At 43.0% G+C, this 21,894-nt stretch overlaps 1 protein-coding gene across 1 annotated transcript in view; it reads right to left on the minus strand.

Moving 5' to 3' along the window:
- The window catches only part of MDGA2 (MAM domain containing glycosylphosphatidylinositol anchor 2), a 207,185-nt gene that overhangs the window by 9,440 nt on the left and 175,851 nt on the right, over positions 1–21,894 (minus strand). Inside the window, exons 11-14 of the mRNA XM_066321469.1 lie at positions 18,959–19,136; positions 13,227–13,247; positions 6,973–7,128; positions 4,885–5,043 (exon numbers count right to left, since the gene is read on the minus strand). Coding sequence (XP_066177566.1) covers positions 4,885–5,043; positions 6,973–7,128; positions 13,227–13,247; positions 18,959–19,136 — 514 coding nt within the window. The remainder of the gene's footprint in view (positions 1–4,884; positions 5,044–6,972; positions 7,129–13,226; positions 13,248–18,958; positions 19,137–21,894) is intronic.

The following is a 21,894-nucleotide window of genomic DNA, read 5'->3' on the forward strand; positions in this document are numbered from 1 at the left end:
TTGTATTAATTTTAATTACTTTTTATTTATTTATATTAATTATATTATTTCATATTTCTATTTATTTCTTTTTCTATTCCTATTTCTTTTAGTTATTTATAGTTATGTATATTTATATGTTTATATATTGATGTTTTTATATATTTTATTTATATTTTGATACCTATATATATATCTTATATTTTTGTAATGTTAGATTGCAATATTATGTTATATTTATATTACTACAGAGTCATGGAATGGTTTGGGTTGGAAGGCACCTTTAATCCCATTCCACCTTCCACCTTCTCAGATTTCTTCAAGCCCCATCCAGCCTGGCCTTGGACACTTCCAAGGATGAAGGAAGAGCTGAATCCTCCAAAAATGTTCAGCATTTTCCTTACAGGGGATGGAACAGGATGGGCTTTAAGGTCCCTTCCCACTCAAACCGTTGTGTGATTCCATGAAATGACAGGCAGGGGGCAAAGCCAGGAATAAAAACTGGGAAATGAAGGAATAAAATCCTGCCAGGAGAGCAGGGGATGCCCCAGAATCTCTGGAATCTTGGCCCTTCAGCTTTCCCACTCTGATCTCCCAGCAGGTTCTGCCTCCCTCTTTTTATTTGGGATGGTATAGGTTTTGTTATTCTTTTTTGGTGGTGTTGTTTTTGTTAGAGTTGGGATTAAATGTTTGAGCAAAGTAATTTGCGTTTGGATTTAGAACTTCATTTAATTTTAATTTATACTATAGTTTTATAAGTCATGAGTTTTAGTTCATAAAGTGAAAAATTGTGGTGTTTTTATTTTTCATAAGGTTTTTTAACTATAAATTGTTTAATTATGACATTATATTTAAATTATTTTAATGCTGAACTTAATAATTAAATATTTGTGGTTTGTAATGTGGATTTTTTTATTCGGTCACAAGATACTACCCAAACCCATGAAGAAGAAGGTGAAGAACTCAGCCTACACCCTAAATCTTCCATTTTGCTTTATATAAATTATTATGTACTCAAATATATAAATAAATTATATATATTTATATATAAAAATTATATCTATAAATCTTCCATTTTGCTTTATATAAATTATTATATATCAAAGGTTTAACCTCTAAGTTTTTCACTATGTGACACCACACACTTCTATTTAAATTACACACCCATAATCCTGGTGCTATCAACAACATTTTTGTAAAAATCAATACCTATTAACAGAAAAAAACCCTTAAAATTTTTAAACTTCTAAAATTCAGACAGGGTGGCTCTCTAATGGTAGGAAAAACGATTTTTCTTGGGGCATCCATTGGAAATGTCCCATTTTGAGGTTTGGATGGAAAAAATGGGAAGTATGGATTGCTGGAAAAGGTGGTGCTTTTCAGCTCCAATTCCTTCTGTCTCAGGGCAGGGGCACAGAAAAGACAGGGAAACTTCATCATCCTCTTTCCAACAATGGAAAAAGAAATTTTTCTGCTGCAAATCAAGGACAGGGAATTCCTGCTTCTCTCATCCTTTAGGGATAATCTCCCTTTCCTTTGGATCCACGGCTGTCTTCTGTGGCAGCCAACGCTCCCAGGAGGAATTTTGGGATCTGTCAGGAATTATGATCCCACCTGAGAGTAGAAGCTGCCTTTTCAGGTGAACAAACCCCTTCTCTTCCCAAATACCATTGCCATGGAGTGGGATACAAATCCCAGGCTGTCGCCCAGATAAACACTTGGGATGATCTCATGGTGATCTCATCTCTGTACTCTGCTCTATGCAAAGATTCACAATATTTTCTTATCTCCAGGGAAATTTCAACCTCTTCTCCAGAGAATCCCAAGAGCTGACCAGCAGGAGCAGAAGCTGAGCTGGATAAACTGGGAAGGGGTTTTAATTATTTAAAATAGGAATATTCTCCTCTGGATGCCAATGGGATCCCTCAGTTTTAGGAATGGAGGACGAAGCATCATTTCCTGTAAATCCCGAGATCAATCCACACCAGAAACAAAGCATAATTCCAGCATCACATCCCATTTCCTAGGGATCTTTCCAAACATTATTGAAACAATTTGATGAGCATTGTTTTGGAAACAAAGTGCTTTGTCCCTGAAAACTGGGAATAGCAACCCTGCTACTGCTTGGGAATCTTCTGGATCCCACAGCATGGAGATTATAAATGAGATATTGGGAAGGAATTTCTGGCTGGGAGGGTGGAGATGGGCTGGGCTGGAATTCCCTGGATCCAGATGGGCTGCCCCTGGATCCCTCCCAAGGCCAGGTTGGAGCAGCCTGGGATGGTGGAAGGTGTACCTGCCCATGGAATGGGTGGAATGAGATAGGATTTAAGATCCTTCCACCCCAAATCATTCCAGCATTCTGTGGTGTTTGGAGCTCAGTCTGCAGCTCCTACCCTGCCCTGGTGGGTAAATCCATGAGCTGGGAATGTTTAAGCCAAGAGCTTCCTTGACTTGCAGGATTCATTCCCAAAGCAGGGATTGGAAGCTCCTCTCCACATCGGCAGCAAATTCCAAAGCCACGGTGAAGGTTCAAAGTTTGGGACAGCTGGTGATGAAACAGTTAATCCATCCCAGTAATGGGATTTGGAATTATCCACTAGGGGATTAATCCTTAATAAAATGTAATTCCGAAAAAATCTATCACCAGTTCAATATTTCACACAGAATTCCCAGAGCTGGAGGCATCTCCGGAGCTCATCCTGTCCAAAGCATGGCTTAATTAAAGCAGATGGTCAGGACCAGAGACAGCCGGATTTTGGAAATCTCCAAGGACAGGGATTTCCCAACCTTCCTGAGAAACCTGTGCCAGCGTTCAGCTCTTTCCAGCTTAAAAAGTAACCAGGTTTTATGTTTAAGTGGAATTGTCTCTGTTTCAATTAATTCTCATCATCACTTTTCCTGTCCTTGAGAGTCCCTGAGCTTCTTCACACCCTTCCTTCAGGAATTTATCCAATGGAAAATACCCTCCTGAGCCTCCCCAAGGCCAGACTAGATGGAATTTGGAGCACCCTGAGATAGTGGAAGTTGTCCTTGCCATGGAAAGGGTTGGAACAGGATGAGTTTAAGGTGCCTTCCCACCCAAACCAGTCTGGGATTCTGAGATTCTAGAAAAGAATAGAATTTTGAACATTAGGTAAAATGATGGGAACTGTATTAAAAAAAATAAAATAAAGGATAAAAATGATATCCAGCAATTTGGAATTTTGGGAACTCATGCCCACATTTCCAGGAATAAATCCAGTGGAATTGTGGTCACGGATCATCACTGTTACCTGGAGTTGAATCCTGCCTTGGCAAAATTCAAGGATTTCCACAAGAATAGGGGGTCCCAGAAAAAAAAAAAAAAACCAAATCTAAGGACAGACACTTGCTGAGGAGGAAATCCAGGAAAAAAAAAACCAAATCCCACTGGTTTTGGACAAACCTCATTGCCTGTTTTCTTTACATTATACCAAATAACTCTACAGTCCAAATATTTACCAGGAATTCCAGAAACACTCTTTAACCCTTTACATTTGTAATTTGTTCTTTGTAACACACCATAAAAGAGACAACCAGAACACAACCAGATATTGCAATTTCTATATTTTTCCCTCAGCATGGAGTGGCTGAATCCTTTCCTTCCAACAAAAACAAACAAACAAACAAACAAACAAAAAAAAAACAAACAAAAAAAAAAAAACAAAAAAACAAAAAAAAAAAAAAAAACAAACAAAAAAAAAAAAAAAAGCAAAAAAAACCAGCACAGAGCCAGGAGAATTCCAAGATGGAGCTGCATCCACCTTCCTGCAGCACAGAGACAACGGGAATAAAACCTGAGTGTACTTGTCTGCTCCGCTTAAAATCTGAGCTCTGCCTGGGGCCAGGGGGAGCTTGGACAAAGCAAGCACCAGAACTCTCTGGGAGGGTGAGTTTCCCCTTGAAACAGAGATAAAAATACATCAAACCAGGTCACATTGACACTGGAAAACCTCTTGGCACATGAAGGAACCTGCAAAGGCTTTCTAAAAATTGGATTTTTTGGTGTTTGAGCTTGTATATTTTCCCACTGTTTGGGTTTTTTGTTTGTGGGTTTTGTTTTGTTTTGTTGGTTTTTTTTGTTTGTTTGTTTTTTGGGTTTTTTTAATACCATAAAAATAAATGAAACCTGAGTGTTGAAAGAGCTGGGATTAAAATAGACTGGCAGATACCCTTTGAAAATCCATATTCCTGCATTGTGTGAGCAAATTCTCCATGGCTTTTCCACAAGGAATAGGTGAGGAATGCTGTTGTTCACTGCCTGACCCTGAATTTACTCAGGAATGCCTAAAACACTCACAGATATCCTTTGAAAATCCATATTCCTGCATTGTGTGAGCAAATTCCCCATGACTTTTCCACAAGAAACACATGAGGAATGTTGCTGCTCCCTGCCTGATCCTGAATCCAGGAATACCTAAAGCACTCACAAACATCCTTTGAAAATCCATATTCCTGCAGTGTTTTTAGCAATTTTTCCATGACTTTTCCACAGGAAACAGCTGAAGAATGCTGCTGCTCCCTGCCTGATCCTGATTCTACTCAGGAATGCCTAAAACACCACATTAGAATCAGGAAAAAATCTTGTTTAAATCAACTTTTCCCTTTTCAGGCCCTAAAATTCCCATTCAAATCCATGGGATTCCCATGCAATTCCCTGCCCAAAATCCCACTCATGCAGGAAACACTTCCCAGCTGTAAAAAGGGAAATTCCTCCTTCCTACAAATTCCTGATGAGTGGAAAACAGAATGTTGCCATGATTTTGATGCCCTCAGGCATGTCCCTGGGTGCTCTCGGAGGAGCTGTGCTCTTCCCATGCTTTTCATTGGAACAAGAGGGAGTTTTCCCAGCTATTTTTCCCAGAGGAATTGGCTTTCTCTCACCTATGTGCTGTCCATACATGTGATAGTAGAAGCTGAAGCAATAGGCCGTGTTGGTGGCTCCGTAGGGATTTTTGGGAGCGACGCTGAAAACGGGGCTCACAAGTCTGGCCTTCTCCCCCTCCAGCCTGGGCCGGGACGTCTCGATGTACATGTAAAAACCTGCAAAAATCCAAAGGGACACCCTTAGGATGAGGCCTTCAACACCTGAGTACACATAAAAACTTGGTGAAGTCCAAAGGGAAATCATTGGGATGAGGTTCTTAACACCTGAGATGTCTCAATGAACGTGTGAAAACGTGGCAAAATCCAAAGGGAAATCCTTAGGATGAGGCCTTCAACACCTGAGGTGAAAACCTGAAAAAATCCAAAAGGACACTCTTAGGATGAGGTCTTCAACACCTGAGATGTCTCAACGTACATGGAAAAACTTGGGAAAATCCAAAGGGAAATCACTGGGATGAGGTCCTTAACACCTGGGACATCTTGATATACGTGGAAAAAACTTGAAAAATCCAAAGGGACACCCTTAGGATGAGGCCTTCAACACCCAGGACATCTTGATGTACATGGAAAAATCTGGAAAAATCCAAAAGGAAATCACTGGGATGAGGCCTTCAGCACCTAACACAGATGAAAATCTTTGGGATGAAGCCCTCAGCACCCAGGATGTCTCAGTGTACATGGGAAAACCTGGAAAAATCCAAAGAGAAATCCTTAGGATGAGGCCCTCAACACCTGTGATGCCTTGATGTAAAAGCCTAGAAAAATCCAAAGGGAAATCCTTGGGATGAGTCCCTCAGCACCCAACACAGACAAATGCAGGAACACCTTGGAATTTTCCAGCATCCTGATAATTTTTTTACTTCTATCTCTCACCATGTAATTTCTGGGACTCGTTTTTCCCTACATGAAGCCCCTGTGTTTCCAAAAGCTGCTCCAAAGCCCCGTTTTCCAAGAAAACTAAAATCCAGGAAGCAGGCCAGTGCTGGAAAACATCTCCAAACTGATGAACTCTTGCACAAAATCTGGAGGGGGTTCAGCCTTCAGTCCTGAGGGGGGAATTTGTCCCTGGAAACATGATTTGTAAAATAAAAGGAAAATATCCTGATGGAAACCTTTCAAGGAATATTTTCAACTTGCCATGCCAATCCCAAAGTAGACAATATCCATTTATTCCATTCCTGAAGTGCCAACCGCAGAGATATTATTGAATTAACCCAACCAAATGAATGTAGTGCAGGATGAATTTTCTTTCCCCTTTGGAAGGGCACACAATAAAATAGCAGGAATTGCTGCAGGTCTGGATAAATTCAGCACAATGTGTCGGACTTTTCAAATGCAAATCCACACTGCAGTCAGGAGCACACGTTAACAGGGGCAGCAGATTGGAAATTGCACATTTGAACAATAGCTAGAGCAAAAATGGGGCAAAAACCACCTCGTTGTGACAGGCTGAGAGAGCCCAAGGGAAGATTTAAATGGCACCAAGCAGGAGAATATTTTAAGATGAGCCAGATTACCCTACTTGAGTTTAATGTGAAGGGAATCGCTTTGAAAATGGCACAATAAAAATGAGGCAAGGTGGGAATGGCACCATCAGGGGTTGTGTTTTGGGACCTGTCACTACTGAGCACAGGTAATTCCTTCTGAAAGTCCTTGAAGGATCTTGGTGAGAAGTTAGAGCCCCTTCCAGGGCCTAAAGAGGCTCTAGGAGAGCTGGAGAGGGACTGAGGACAAGGGATGGAGGGACAGGACACAGGGAATGGCTTTAAGGTGAAAGAGGGTAGATTTAGGTGGGATACTGGGGAGGAATTCCTGGCTGGGAATGTGGGGAGAGGCTGGGCTGGAATTCCCAGAGCAGCTGTGGCTGCCCCTGGATCCCTGGCAGTGTCCAAGGCCAGGTTGGACACTGGGGCTTGGAGCAGCCTGGGACAGTGGGAGGTGTCCCTGCCCACGAGAGGGGTGGGACAAGATGAACTTCAATCCTTTCCTATCCCAATCCATCTGGGATTCCATGAGCAGGAAACGGCTGAACTCCCCGTCCTGGCCAGTTCCTTTCTCCCAAATCCCTCCCAACTCCCATCTCACCCTCCTTGGAGCCGGTGCGGTCGGCGTTGGGCCCCGTGTTGGGTGTGTATTTCGTGTCCCTCGTGGCAGTGCTTTGTTTAGTCCAGTCAAAGTTGTCTGTGTCGTCTTGAGTGAAAAGGCAAATGTTCCCATCCTCAAAGCCACAGTGGAACTCTCCTGCCACAACAAACAACAAAAGGAATTTAGCAGCCAAGGTCTTCCATCCAATCCTTATTTTTCAAATTCCTTGTCAAATTTCCACCATTTTCTTTAGCAGCAAGCTCGATTAAAAAAAAAAAAAAAAAAAATCAGGGTCATCAATTTGTGCTGGTGAAATTGAAGTGATATTTAAATCTTTTTGTAGAGCTCCTTCTCACATATTCAGATTTACATAGGGGTTTTTAGAGGTGTTGTCTCTTTTTTTATTTCTAAAAAGCTGGGAAGAACAGAAGCATTCCCATTAAACATGAAATATGGGGGGGCAGGGAAATGTGGAAAGTGGATCAATGGGGTTTAGGAATAAGACATAGCAGCTTTTCAAATTGTAAACATTTTCTCCAAGCGGCATCTCCTAAATTATCCCTCATTTCAATAGGGATGGGAAAGGAAGAAGTGGCTAAAATAAGGCAAAGGATCTTTGAAAGAAAAATCCTCTAAAAATCAGGACATTGCAGCACATGGAGGGATATCAGGAAGAGAACTGAGTCCCCATCACTGGATTATCATAACAAATTCCTGGAAGGAATATCTGAATCCATATAGGAAGGAGAGGTGACTTCATCATGTCCTCCTGGATTGTCATTGGGCTTACTGTGGTGTATTTGAAGAAAGCGGTGAACATGGAGGTCTAAAGAATAAAAATTGCCAAGAACCTCAAAGACATCTTGATGCACACGGAATAAACCTGGAAAAATCCAAAGGGACACCTTTGGGGATGAGGCCTTCAGCATCCAACAAAGACGGAATCTTTAGGATGAGGCCTTCAGCACCTGGAACATCTAGATGTACGTGGAAAAAAACCGGAAAAAATCCAAAGGGAAATCCATGGGATGAGGCCTTCAACACTCAACACATGCCAAGGAATCCAAAAAGGATTCCTGGGATCCTCTCCTGCATGGAATTGTGAGACCCCAGTGATCTCAGTGATCTGCCCTGCTGGGTTATGCTAGGATGAGAAATCCCTCCTGTAATTTCAGGACCAAAATAAAGCCCAGCTTGGAGGTTCAGCTCTTACTCAGAGCATAACAAGGAGTAAAATGTGCAAAAGCTGAATTTTGCTGCATGAAAAATTCCTGCTGAGTCCTCCTGCAAAGTCCATTGATTTATCTGAGAAAAGAAGGAAATCTCTCTTCTCTGGGGAGAAGGCAGCTGTCTGCACACGGCATCAGCCTGGAGGGGTGCAATTTTTATTCATTGGTAGGAGAAACTCCAAGCCTTGGTGTCGGGGGGATTGTTTATTCCTGCTAAACTGAGAAGGTGGATAAATGTTTACAGGTTTGGGGTTTTGGGGAGCTTTAAATCCACCTAAGCCACTGGAGCTTCCCTATTAATCAGTGAGGAGAGAGGGACCTGGAACTTAGTGCTGCAACACTTAGCTGATGCTGCAGGCTCAGAAATAAGCTCAGAAAATTCCCTTCAAATCACAGGATGCACTTGGAGTGGTTTCCAAACATTCCTGGTTCCCCTCCTGCCTTTCCAAAGAACAAAACGAGGCCAAAGGGGTCCAGAAGGGGTCAGGAAGGAGTTGGGGGGGATCCTGCCCCTCTTCTCAGCCCTGGCAGCATCTGAACTGCTGTGTCCAGCTCTGGGATTGCCAGGACAGGAGGGACCTGGAGCTCCTGGATCTGCTCCAGAGGAGGGATGTGAGGATGAGGAACGGCTGGAGCATCCCCGTGCCCAGGAAAGGCTGAGGGAGCTGGGGCTGCTCAGCCTGGAGGGGAGCCCCAACTGAGAGGGGCCCTAAGCCGTGGGTGTCCTTGGGTGTCCTTGGGTGTCCCTGGGTGTCCTTGGGTGTCCCTGTCCATCCCTGGGTGTCCCCATGTCTGTCCTTGTCTGTCCGAGTGTCCCTGGGTGTCCCTGGGGGTCCCTGTCTGTCCCTGAGTGTCCCTGGGTCAGGGGGTGATCCCAGGAATTTCCCTGGCACAGGAGGCAGAACTTCTGCCCTGGGCAGTGCCCAGCCCTGAGCAGAGCCCAGAGAGGGGCTGGAGTCTCCTCCCTGGGGATATTCCAGAGCCACCTGGACACAGCCCTGTGCCCTGAGCCCTGGGATGGCCCTGCTGGAGCAGGGAGTGGCACCAGGGACCCTCTGAGGTTCCTTCCAGCCTGACCCAGCCTGGGATTCTGTGCTCCCCCAGAACTGTCAGTATAAAACACAATCCCATAAATCCAGGTTATTATGGAATGCAGCTCCCAGAGACTTCCTTGGCTGTCACCACCTTGAGCAGACTGATTTAAATCCATCAACCTCATCAGATCCTCCAGGAGAATCCATTCCCTAAAGCTCAGCTCCTTCCCTGCCTGACATGGCCAAGGTGTGGGATTCTGCTTCTCCCTGGAAACCTCAGCGTGATGGGAGCTGGTCTGGGGCCCAGGGAAGGAATTCCTGGCTGGGCTGGAATTCCCAGAGCAGCTGTGGCTGCCCCTGGATCCCTGGCAGTGCCCGAGGCCGGGCTGGACATTGGGGCCTGGAGAATCCTGGGATACTGGGAGGTGTCCCTGCCCCTGGCATGGGTGGGATGGTATTCAGGTCCCACCAACCCAAACCAGTCCCTGATCCTTTGGTGGTTCCATGATTGTATCCAAACCCTTTGGGAGAGAATTTGAGCAATTGACATCTCCATCTTCTTCCCAAGACTGGGAAGGGAATTCCAAGACTCTCCCAAAACTCTTGGAATATTCCAGAACTCAAACAAAGCTCTCTGAACAAAGGGCCAGATGTGCCTCTTGTCTCCAAGAATTCCTTTTAAATCACCTGAGCTCCAAATTCTCTTGGGTCTCCAAATTTTGTGGATTTTGTTTATACCTCCACTTCCATGTCTTCCTGCAGCACAGAGATTGCTGCTTCTACACAAAGAGATGAAATTAAAAGGCAAAATTTAAGCGAAGGAGAAAAGTTTTGATTTCCCAGATCCAGTCCTGGAGCAAAGTGAACAGAATAAAGGATTTTCAGCCATTCATCACTTTCTGCACTTCCCCTCCAGTGCCTTAAAAGCTGCATCAACTTTTTGTACCCTCAGAGCTTCATTAAGAAAGTCTACATAAGCAGAACAAAAGATTTTCTCCTCAGGTAAAGAAAAAAATATTCAGGCCAGATAGGAGAAAAGAAAAAAAAAAAAAGAGCCGAATTTGCCATTTATTTAATAGTCAAACATTGATTTCATGTGGAATACTTTGGAAAAGGTTAGTGCTAAATGTTCTTGGCATTGAACACTCCTGAAAAAAATGACAGGAGGAGAAAAATGGGGAAAAACTCCTCAGGCTTTGCTCCATACTTTTGCAGGAGCATTTAAATAGGTCTGGATTTGTTAATTAATGAACAGGAGGAGCAAGCAGCTCTTCCACAGGTGCTCTAGCCACAGCCCTAATGATGGTGCTAATTAACATTAATGAGAGTGGTGGTTTTTGTCAGGGCACATGGCAGCTCTGGAAGTGGATTCAGGTCGTTAATTTCCTGGCCAATTAGGGCAAAAGCTGGAGCTGTTCTTGAGGTGAAACCCTCCATTGTAATGCAGATTTGTGTCGTCTGTTCCCCCAAAATCCAAGCTGGATTTGACTCACGAATGTCTCCTCTCTTCCATTATTCAGGGGTGGCCTCTAATTGTACAAATTGATCTAAAATCCTTCTGGTTTGCATCAAACGGTTTCTGTGAGGTAGTAAAAAATGAAGTGGAGATATGAGGTTGCAGCTCAGAGTTGAAGTCTTTTGATGTTTCTTGCTTGTGTATTGCAGAGATTTCATCCAAAGGCAGGTTTTAGGGAATGAGGTTATTTCAGAAGTGAAGCAGGAAGAGAATGACTTCAGTTTCCAGTCAGGAATCTCATGCTGGTTGGATACAGCTTCTCCTCTTTGTTCACACAGTATAAATAAACCCATAATTTGGCCCAACAGCTTTAGGAACAATGGATTTTGTGGGAAGCACAGAAAAGGGAACTGGGGAAAGGGCTGGAGAATTCCTGAGGGAACTGGGAAAGGGGCTGAGCCTGGAGTAAAGGAGGCTCAGGGGGGACCTTGTGGCTCTGCACAAGTCCCTGACAGGAGGGGACAGCCGGGGGGTCGGGCTCTGCTCCCAGGCAACAGGGATAGGAGGAGAAGGAACGGCCTCAGGCTAGGGCAGGGGAGGCTCAGGGTGGACAGCAGCAGGAATTTCCCCATGGAAAGGGTGCTGAGGCCTTGGAAGTGTCCAGGGAGGTTTGGAGTGCCCATCCCTGGAGGTGTCGAAGGAATTCCTGGAGGTGGCACTCAGAGCTCTGGGCTGGGGACGGGGTGGGCATCAGGCACAGCTGGGACTCGGTGACCTTGGAGCTCTTGTCCAACTTCAGGGATTCTGTGAGGTTTAGATTGGATATTTGGGAAAGTTTCTTCATGGAAAGGGTGGCAAGACATTGGAACTGCTCAGGGAGGTTTGGAGTGCCCATCCCTGGAGGGATTTCAAGCCGTGTGGAGGTGGCACTTGGGCCATGGTGCAGTGGGGAATGGAGATGGGAATGCAGACCAGGATTTCTTTCCTACCAAGGGATTCCACTCCAAAAATCTTCAGGGAAAACAAGCAAAGAAGAATTCTACTATGGCTTTGGCCATCTGAAAGGAGTGACCCTGGGGACCCTGCAGATTTTGTGGAATAACTTTCCCATCCCTCCCTTGAGCTGACACATTCCTTATTCCACCCACATTCTACCATGATCCTATAAGACTTTTGAAAAATTAGTTTGAGATCTTAAAATCCTAGAGGAGCGTGAAGCACTTGGGACTGTATTTTTTTCTCCCCATCAGAGCCTAGATTTAATATATTAATTAGCAAGGGTTCCATTCCCTGCTCGTTAGACTCCATGGGAGAGGTTCCTGCAGCTCCTGGGAGCTTTGAGCTAAGCCCTGCTTAATTATTAACATGTTGGACAAGATCTTCTGCAAATAAGTTTAAAATTTACACAAAGGCTTAAAGTTGAGTCTGAGGGACGGAGCAGAACCTGCTCTGCCTGGCTTTGCCCTGCAGCAGGAAAAACGGGAGACTAGACCTCATTCCTTAGGCGGGAATCATTTTGGGACGTTATTAAAAACAAGAATATGTTGTGACAGAAAATATGGAATTATTGAGGTTTGGGAGAACATGATGGAGCAGGGAAGTGTGGGATGGTGGGAACAGGGTGGTTCTACTGGGATGTGCCAAAGCTCTATCCCAGTCTCCTGCCTGGATGTTTGCAGGGATTTGGAGCCTATGGAAAAGTGGAAGAACAAAGTTTTCAGCCTGGGACATCCTCGTGCCTGATCATGTCAGAGTTTGCATTTCCAGTCGTGCCTGAGGAGCTCTGTACTGAGAATTTGGGGAGAACCAAGATCCACTTCTAGTCTCCTCATTTCTCTGCAATGAATCCCTGATCCCTGGATCTCTGTGGGGAAGAACTTCCTTCTTTTTGATTCCCATCTGCCCTAAAAACCATGGAAATAACTCAAGAACCACAAGGAAGGGCCTGAGGAGAGCTTAAGAGAACCTTCCAGAGCCTGAAGGGGCTCCAGGAGAGCTGGAGAGGGACTGAGGACAAGGCCTGGAGGGACATGACCCAAGGAATGGTTTGAAGATGAACGAGGGGAGATTTGGGTCGGATCTTGGGAAGCAATTTCTGGCTGGGCTGGAATTCCCAGAGCAGCTGTGGCTGCCCCTGGATCCCTGGCAGTGCCCAAGGCCAGGTTGGACATTGGGCTTGGAGCAGCCTGGGGCGGTGGGAGGTGGCCCTGCCCTTCCATGATGTCCCATAGCATCCCCAGCACCTCCTGAGCTCCTTCACTACAGCTGGATCTTAATTTAAGCCCAGGAATATTTTCCTTTGGATGAACTCTCTGGAGCAGCGAGAAAGTTGAGCTGGTGCTGTGGTTTTCCTTCCTTTATCCTCACTGGAACAAGAGGAATCACAAATGACCCCTTCAGGTGGTTCCTGCCTCCCATGGGCTGCAACTGAGAGTAAAATACTTCAAATTTACTTTTGAACTGTGAGGGACAACCAAAACAAGGACTGCTCTTCATGGCATGAAAGATAAAATAATAAATACTTTAAATACTTACGGAGATGTGGATTCACCGGAGCTGGAAAACAGAGGGAAAACAAAATTAATGCAAAGAGAAAAAAATTCCACTTCATCAATATTCAGATTATCCTAAATTTCCCCTTGCTGAATACTGGAATTCATCTACTTCACACCTTAAGAGAATGAAATGCAAACGTTTACAACATCTAAATATCCTGAGCATGGGAATGGCTTCCCAGGTGAATCCAGAGGAATCTGTGCAATGCTAAAGCCTGGGAATAGATCGAAGGAGGGGTTATTCTGTGGCTCTGTTTGCAGAAGGATAAATCTGAGGATGGATGATTTAGGAATGCCTTTCGCCACAGCCCCACACATGTGGGAAGCAGAAGCAGGCTGAGCTCAGGGCTGGAATTGAATTTTATTCACACAAAATCCAAAATTAAATTTCCTCTCCAATTAACGGGGATATCTGGCAATACCAGAGCATCACTCCAGGTTTTCCTGCTGCCCATCCTTGCTTTAATCCCAACCTAAGGTTCACCAAAATCCTAAATTCAATCTGGAGTTTCCAAATCAGCTCTAAATCAGCCCCAGTTTATCTGAAACACGAGCAGTGATTTGCTCCAGTGCCATGTCCTCGAGAAACCAAATTTTTACATCTTTTACCTACAAATTACCTCTGATTCTCCCAAAACCCCTCAATTTTACAGGATCCCTGAGTGCTTGAACCTGGAATTAGCTGCACTCGCTGGCACTGCCTTGGCTTAGGCATGATTGGTAACTAAATGCAGCGGTTTGGATGGAAAATCTCATCAGGTGTTACCTCGAGTCACACGGTTTGGATTGTTCCCAGCAGAGCAAAACCAACGCTCTGTGTCACACCAGGGCACAAAAGCAGACAAGAAAATGAAGGTGGTTGAGCTGAATTTATCCAGCATCATGAACTTGGGTAAAAAAAGCCCAAAACAGCCAGGAAAAAAATCCTAAAAATCCCACTTTTAGAGCAGCTAGCTGCAGGACTAGGAGTGATGGTGAGGAGAGGTTGGTGTGTCCACATCACAAAGGATTAATTAACCAGAAAAGGGAATTTCATGGATAATCAAGGCCTTAAATTCCCAAAGCTGACTGAAATGCCTGGAAAATCTGTGTTCCTCTCAGGGTGGGACTGGCCCTGCAGCGAGGGGAATTTTTGCTGCTGGAAGATCTTGGGAGGAGAACAAAGTGTTGGAAATGGCTTTGCTTGGTTAGAGCCAGGACAAATATTCCTTAATTTTCCTGCTGTTCCCTCAGCAAGGAGAATAAACCTGCAGGAATTTCAGCTTGGCTTTGGGTGACCTGTTGTGGGCAAGAAATCTTGGGTTGAATGGTTTTTCCCAATGTTTCTAGGTCTGACCACACGGATATGGCAACAGGGACATTTCCCACAGATCCTGGCTGTCCCCGCTTTAAAAAATAGGGGAATTTGCTCCCTAAGGATAACAGAGTATCTGGAAAAGAAATACTTTATTCTTCCCTGGGAGGGTGGAAAGGGGCTGGATTTTCCCAGAGAAGCTGTGGCTTTGGGAATTTGGGGAGAATCCAGACACTTCCCTGGATCCCTGGAAGTGTCCAAGGCAAGGTCAGACAAAGCTAAAATCTTTCTTTCCTGGGATAGTGGAAGGTGCCCCTGTGCATGAATGGCATGGAACTGGATGGGATTTAAGGTTTTTCCAACCCAAACCATTCCAGGATGATTCCATGGCCTGCTCCTGCTCCTCTGAAAAGAATATTCCAAAGTCATGGGATGAGGGAGAAAGGCTGGCACTGCTCCCGAACTGAACACACAGAGCCACACCCACATCCCAAATCCCACTGAACAGCTGGAAATGCAAATGCCTGAGGTCTCCCCAATTAAAAACAAAAACAAAAACAAAAACAAAACAAAGAAAAAAGATTCTGGGAAAAAAATGAAAAAACCTCTTTCATTCTAAAATAAATAATATATTTTACTTCTTTAAAAAAATGTAAAAAAATCTTTAATTCCAAAATAAGGCACATTTTAATTCTTTAAAAATTGCAAAACTTCTTTAATTCTAAAATAAAATATATTTTAATTCTTTAAAAAAAATTTTTCCAGATGTCTTTTCTTTTCTGGGTATTGTAATTATTTCTTGCATCCCTACATACCATTGACTGCTTTTCCAACATGCCAGTATTCCACATGAAAGCTTTTCCCTCTGATATCCTTATTTTACAGCTGATGCCTCAACATCCATTAAAAACCCTGGTGAGGATTTGCTGACACTGTTCCCAGGATGAATGCCGGGATAAAAATGCCCATTTTAAGCACAAAAAGCCTCTGCAATTTTGGCATCTCTCTTCAAAGGGCCAAATTTTAGGTTTAGCTCACAGATAAGTATCTGGCTTGGGATTTTGGAGGCTTTGGATTCGTCAGCATCCAAAAATTGCTCCAAAATCTGTGTCTTCCTCTCTCCTGGAGGCTGGAATTGGCATTGGAATGTTAGGAATGGGATATTGTTCACATCTGTGCTAAGGGCACATCCCAGCAAGAATATTTGTGGGATAAATCCACCTCTTCTGCTGCTTGGGAATGTCCTCCCTGCCAGCCACGGGCTGGGAATTGAAATCCCATCAAGTGGCAGGAAAAGCTGGAGCTCAGCACAGTCGGGAGTCACGGCCACGACCTCAATCAACCTCACAAGAGTTCCCAGAGTAAAAAGCAGCACTAAAAAGAGCAGGAGTGACTGGAATGGTGGAGCTTTTCCTTGTGGGAATGCTGGTCAGTCCATCAATAGTGGGATAGATTAGGAACTCCATGGATGAGGGCAGTGGCTGCCTGGGAGGATTTGTCTCCCCATCTCAGCCAGGTTGGGTTTCCCACACAGAAATCCCAAATATTTGGATGAAGCTTCTGGTCCTAATTTTTGGGAAGAATCCAGGTTCTTCCCACCTGTGTGTGCCTCTAGAGAGATTGGACTCCCATCAGTGTCAGAAAATAGGCTAAGAGGTCCCACAGGGAGCCAAAATCCAGCAGGAATCCCAGGAAAATCTCCATGTTGGGAGTCACGGCTGGGACCTCAATCGACCTCTCAAGAATTCCCAGAGTAAAAGCAGCACTAAAAAGAGCAGGAGTGACTGGAACGGTGGAGTTTGTTCTTGTGGGAATGCTGGTCAGTCCATTAATCATGGGATAAATGGGGAACTCCATGGATGAGGGCAGTGGCTGCCTGGGAGGATTTGTCTCCCTGTCACAGACAGGTTGGGTTTCCCACACGGAAATCCCAAATATTTGGATGAAGCTTCTGGTCCTAATTTTTGGGAAGAATCCAGGTTTTTCCCACCTGTGTGTGCAGAGAGATTGGACTCCCACCAGTGTCAGGACATGTCCATCAGAACTGATATTTCATTTCACTTTCATTTCATGTCACTTTTTTAAAATTAAAAAAATACTTCTATTAAAAATATTTTGTTATTTTAATTAATAATAATTTATTTTTTAAATTAAAAAGAATTAAATCTAGATTTTTAAATAAAAAATAATTGAGGATGAGCTGGAGCAGGGCTGAGCTCAGTTCTGATCCCAAAGATTTGCACAAGACGCTTGAGACACTGAATTTTCAACCAGATTTATTAATTATCTTTTATTGTCCATTGGATTTTTTTTAATTTGCTGATGATTTTGGAAAGGAATTCTGGATCTCTGGGATGCTTTTGGACATTCTGCTGACTGGGATTTTCTGCTTGGACATTTCCCATTATCCCAGGGTGCTCCAAGCACTTCTAGCCTGGCCTTGGACACTTCCAGGGATCCAGGGGCAGCCACAAATTCTCTGAACCTGTGCCAGGACTTTCTTTTCATCCTAAAATATTTCTTCCTTAGAAAAAAAGGAATCTGATTAATTTAAAACCATCACTCCTTACCCTGTTGCTCCAGCTCCTAATCCAAAATCTCTCCCTAAATGTGACACTTCCATAATTCCTTGTTTGCCACCATCTCCCTAACACAAAATTCCCACTAAAATGAGAAAAAATTCTCCCCTAAACACATCCCATTCCCATCCCAAACAGCCCCACGGTCTTCCAGGCTCCTCTTCAGGGTCCCTCTTGTCCTTTCATTGCAATTTTTACAGCAGAAAACAAAATAAAGAAAGAAAATCAATTATTCATGAAATAAACATCCCAAAATATGTATTTGGAGGGATTTAACATTTGAATTCCTGCAAATATGGGAAAGAGGATATATGGATGCTGTGGTTTTCTTGTTAAATTCAAGTGGATTAATCTTTGTCACAGTGACCTTTTAGGGGGAAATTTATAAAGCCCTTCATTATTTCTTATATAAATTTATAGATTATACAATCTTGCAAAGAACTACAAAGAGTCACAGTTGCTTTAAAGACGATAATTCACATTAAAATAAAAACTGCTCATTCTGGGGGGAAACAACCCAACTTTGTTTGTAGGTTTTTCTTCATAACTCATCCTTCAAAACAAGGATCAACTTGAAATCTGTTTTATGAAGTTGGCATTAATTTATTCCAACTTTTCCCTATATCCCACAAGGAATTAGTGGTGATTTTGGGGTTTGGCTGTTCAGAATTATTTTGGTTGAATGTTTTTGTTGTTAAGCGAGGTGATGATTTTCCTCCCCCATCATTTCTCTCCTTCCTTTTGGGATGACCACTCTCATGACATGGGAAAATTATAAATCTCTCCTGTTATTTCTTATATAAATTGATAGATTTTTTTAATCTATAAACAGATTTATCTATCTATCTATCTATCTATCTACAAACAGATATATCGAGATTTATTTTATTGCAAAGGACTACAAACAGTCATCACTTTTTTAAAGACAATAATTTACATTAAAATAAAAACTGCTTATTCTGGAAAAACCCTTTGTAGATTTTTCTTCAAAAACTCATCAAGAACCAACTGGAAATCCCCAATTTCATGAAGCTGACATTAATTTATTCCAGCATTTCCTTATTTCCCACAAAAAAAATTTTGGATGGGATTTTGAGGTTAGGCTGTTCAGAATTTTATCAGTTGGGTGTTTTTGCTGTTACAAATCATCCAAGAGGTGAAGATTTCCCTCTGAGCACTTCCAACCCTGAGCACTGAGAATTCCAGGCTTTCTGTGCTGACAGGCACTGACCCCCAAGCAAACACTGAGTTGGACCTGAGGCCATGGAAAAGGCTCCAAAACTGAGTGACAGCACTGGGATTGTGGGTGTGGAGTTTCAATAGAAGTGTGTGATATCACAGGGGGGAAAACTTGGAGTTTAAGGGTTTAGAATACAGTAATATGTATAAAGCAAGATGGAGGATTTAGGGCAGAGGCTGAGCCCTTCTTCTTCACCTTCTTCTTCACAGGTTTGGGTGGTGTTTTGTAATTGGGTAGAAAAATCTGCATTGCGGGCCACGGGTGGTTGGTTATTGGGATAAAAGTAAAAATAATTTAGGGGTCATTGGATAATTTATACTTAAAAGACCTTGTACAGAGAAAGAGATAGGGGCCATTTTTCACTTTGTTAGCTGGAACTCACAGCTTGTGAGACTGTAACATAGATAAGAATTAATAAACATCTGAGTCCAAACACAAAAACTATGTCTCCCGAGTGTTTCATCCCGGCTCTAACAGAAGAAAAGATAAAAAAACCAACATTCCCCTTCCTTTTGGGAATGACCACGCACATGACATTATTCTGGGAGCATTCCAGAACATTCCCAGCCCACTTTTCCTTGGATATCTGAGATCCTTACCGCTGTATTTGATGACGCGGATGGTGGAGTCGCCCTCCCCGAAGCGCGTGATGGGCGTCAGGCGCACCTCGTAGGCCTCGGGCTTGATCAGCTCCGTCAGATTGTAGGTGATCAATTCCCCCTTCTGGATATTCCCGTTCACTGTGATCTCCTGCTCCCACCAGCGCTGCTGCCCAGCCTGGAATCCAAAACGGTTCAAAGGTCAGAGCTTTTCGGATTTGTCTCCGTGTTAGAAAGCAGAGCAGACCTGGGAAACCCTCAAAATTCCAAAAGGAACACAAGGGATTCCATAGGGAATGAGCTTCTTGACTTATCCCGCCATGGAATATTTCTGGGAATATTCCTACACTAAAAATTGGGAGTATTTCTTCCAGAGGCCACACACTCCTTGCCATCTGCCCGTCCCCTCCCCACAGAAATCCAATGGCCCTTGGATGTGTTTAATTAGGAAACTCCTAATTCTCCTGTGAAGAATTTCTCTAACAAACCACACCAAAAATCAGGAATATTCCTTCCAGTGATCCAATCACCCTTGGATGTGTTTTGGGGCAGGAAAAGTGAGAATTTACCCCAATTCCTGAGGATTTTGGATGCTTACCAGACAGGGATTATGACCAAGGGCCATTTTGTGGTGATTCATAAACATCCAGCATGGTCCTGTTGCATTTTTTTAATTTAAAATTCACAAATTCTTTGAAAATCTGTCTTTTACACTTCAAACTGGCATGTCATAACCTGGAAGATCTTTATTTTTCCTTTCAAAATTGTTATCCAACACAGAATCCAAAGGGTTCAAAGGTCAGAGATTTTGGGATTTGTCTCCACATTAGAAAGCAGAGCACACCTTGGCAACCCTCAAAATTCCAAAAGAATCAACAAGGAGTACAACGAGGGATTTGACAAGGAATGAGCCTCTTGAATTATCCTGCCATGGAGTATTTCTGTAACAAATCACACCAAAAATCGGGAATATTTATTCCGGAGGCCACTCCTCCCTTTTGGCTGCCCATCCTCTCCCCACAGAAATCCAATGGCCCTTGGATGTGTTTAATTAGGAAACTCCTAATTCTCCTGTGAAGAATTTCTCTAACAAACCACACCAAAATTGGGAATATTCCTTCCAGAGATCCAATGGCCCTTGGATGTGTTTTGTGTCAGGAAAAGTGTACGGAAGCAGACACTGGGCAACCTTCAAAATTCCAAAAGAATTAGAGATGCAACAAGGAATTAACCTCCTGGATTATCCCACTGCAGAGAATTTCGGTAAAAAACCACCTCAAAAATTTGGAATATTCCTTCCAGAGATCCAATGGCCCTTGGATGTGTTTTGGGGCAGGAAAAGTGGGAAATTCCCCCAGTTCCTGAGGACTTCGGATGCTCACCAGGAATGGATTACAGCCAAGGATCAAGGGCGTGTTTGTGGTGATTAAGTTTTAAAAAATAAATAGAATTAAGCTTTTTAAGCCATGTTTTATGTCATTATGTCAATGATATCTCTGAGCACTGTAGGACAAAAATTTCAAATATTCCCTATTGCACCTCATCTTTGGCTAAGGAAACACAGAAACAGAGATTTTACAAAGAATTTCATTAATTACCAGGAAAATTTGCAATTACCCAAACCAGACATGAATTTCTATCAAATTCAGCCTCTGCTTTGAATCTTTACCCTTCTTTCCAGAAACAATAAAATCTCCATAATCCTTTTGGAACGGAAAACAATTGGATTTTTCCTTTTGGGATTATCCCTCCAAAGCCAGGGTTGGATATTGATATTTCTCCATAGGAAGCAACACAGATTTTGATTTTTTTCCCTCTCAATAAACACTACCTCTGGTTTAGTCCTTATTTTTCACCATGGAAACAAACAAACAAAAAATCCAAAACAAGAGAAAATTGTTGCTGTGTTGGATGGAAAAAACCCCTGAATTTCCAGCTCTGCTGTGGAATAAATAAATAAATATATAAAATAAAATAAATATAGAAATATAGAAATACAGACATATATAATTTATAAACATATAAAGTAATATAGATATATAAAATAAATATATCAGTACATCAATATATCAATATATCAATATACAAGCGTATAAATAATAAATATCTAAATATATTTATATAAATAAAGAAATTCAGGACATGCCACACCCAACTTTGGTTTTCCCACTTGCAAAGCCAATCCAGCGTTGGAAATGGAGCCATAATTCCAGGAGCTGCTTCCCAAACTTGGGAAAGACCAAAATCCTGGGCTGAAAAATACGGAAATAATTGAAAATAAATGGAGCCAAGGAAACCCAAAATTAGGATTTAATTCCTACAATGCCTTGGAATGCTGGAAACTCCCAGCACCGATCTGGAAATGCTCTGATTCCAAGCTGGAAACACCCAAGACTGTTTCCCTTGGAGATCTGGGAATCACTTTGGCTCCCCTGGATGGGAAAGAGCCAAATCCTCATCACCACTTCCCAAAATTCCCTGTGCATTCCATCCCTATCATCGAGCCTGTGCTTTTTTCCATGAAAAAGCCAAGATTGAGGCTTCCAAGTGAAAATCCACAAGAAACAACCAAAAAACCACAACCCTGCACCTCAATTCCTGTGTCCAGAGCTGGAATATCCATAAGAAGCAGGATTTGGTTGGAAAAGGAATTTATGAAGGGAAAAAAGTCTCATAATCAAAGCCATTTTCCTCACAAAGATAAGGATGAAACTCAGGTGGGGAACTGACTTGGCCAAGCTGCAACAGCAATTTTCCCAGTGGTTTGGGAATATTTATGAAGTTCTGAGGAAAACTGGGAGCAGTTCCTGCAGTACTTATTTGCATTATCCTGTAATTAATTAAGCAGAGAATATCCACGCTCAAGCATCTTGGAGCGCAGGAGGTTTCTCAGGGACAGGACTCCTTTTTTTCCTTGGAATATTTAGGAATCTTTG

The sequence above is a fragment of the Sylvia atricapilla genome, chromosome 6, assembly GCF_009819655.1.
Source record: "Sylvia atricapilla isolate bSylAtr1 chromosome 6, bSylAtr1.pri, whole genome shotgun sequence".
Classification (NCBI taxonomy): Eukaryota; Metazoa; Chordata; class Aves; order Passeriformes; family Sylviidae; genus Sylvia; species Sylvia atricapilla.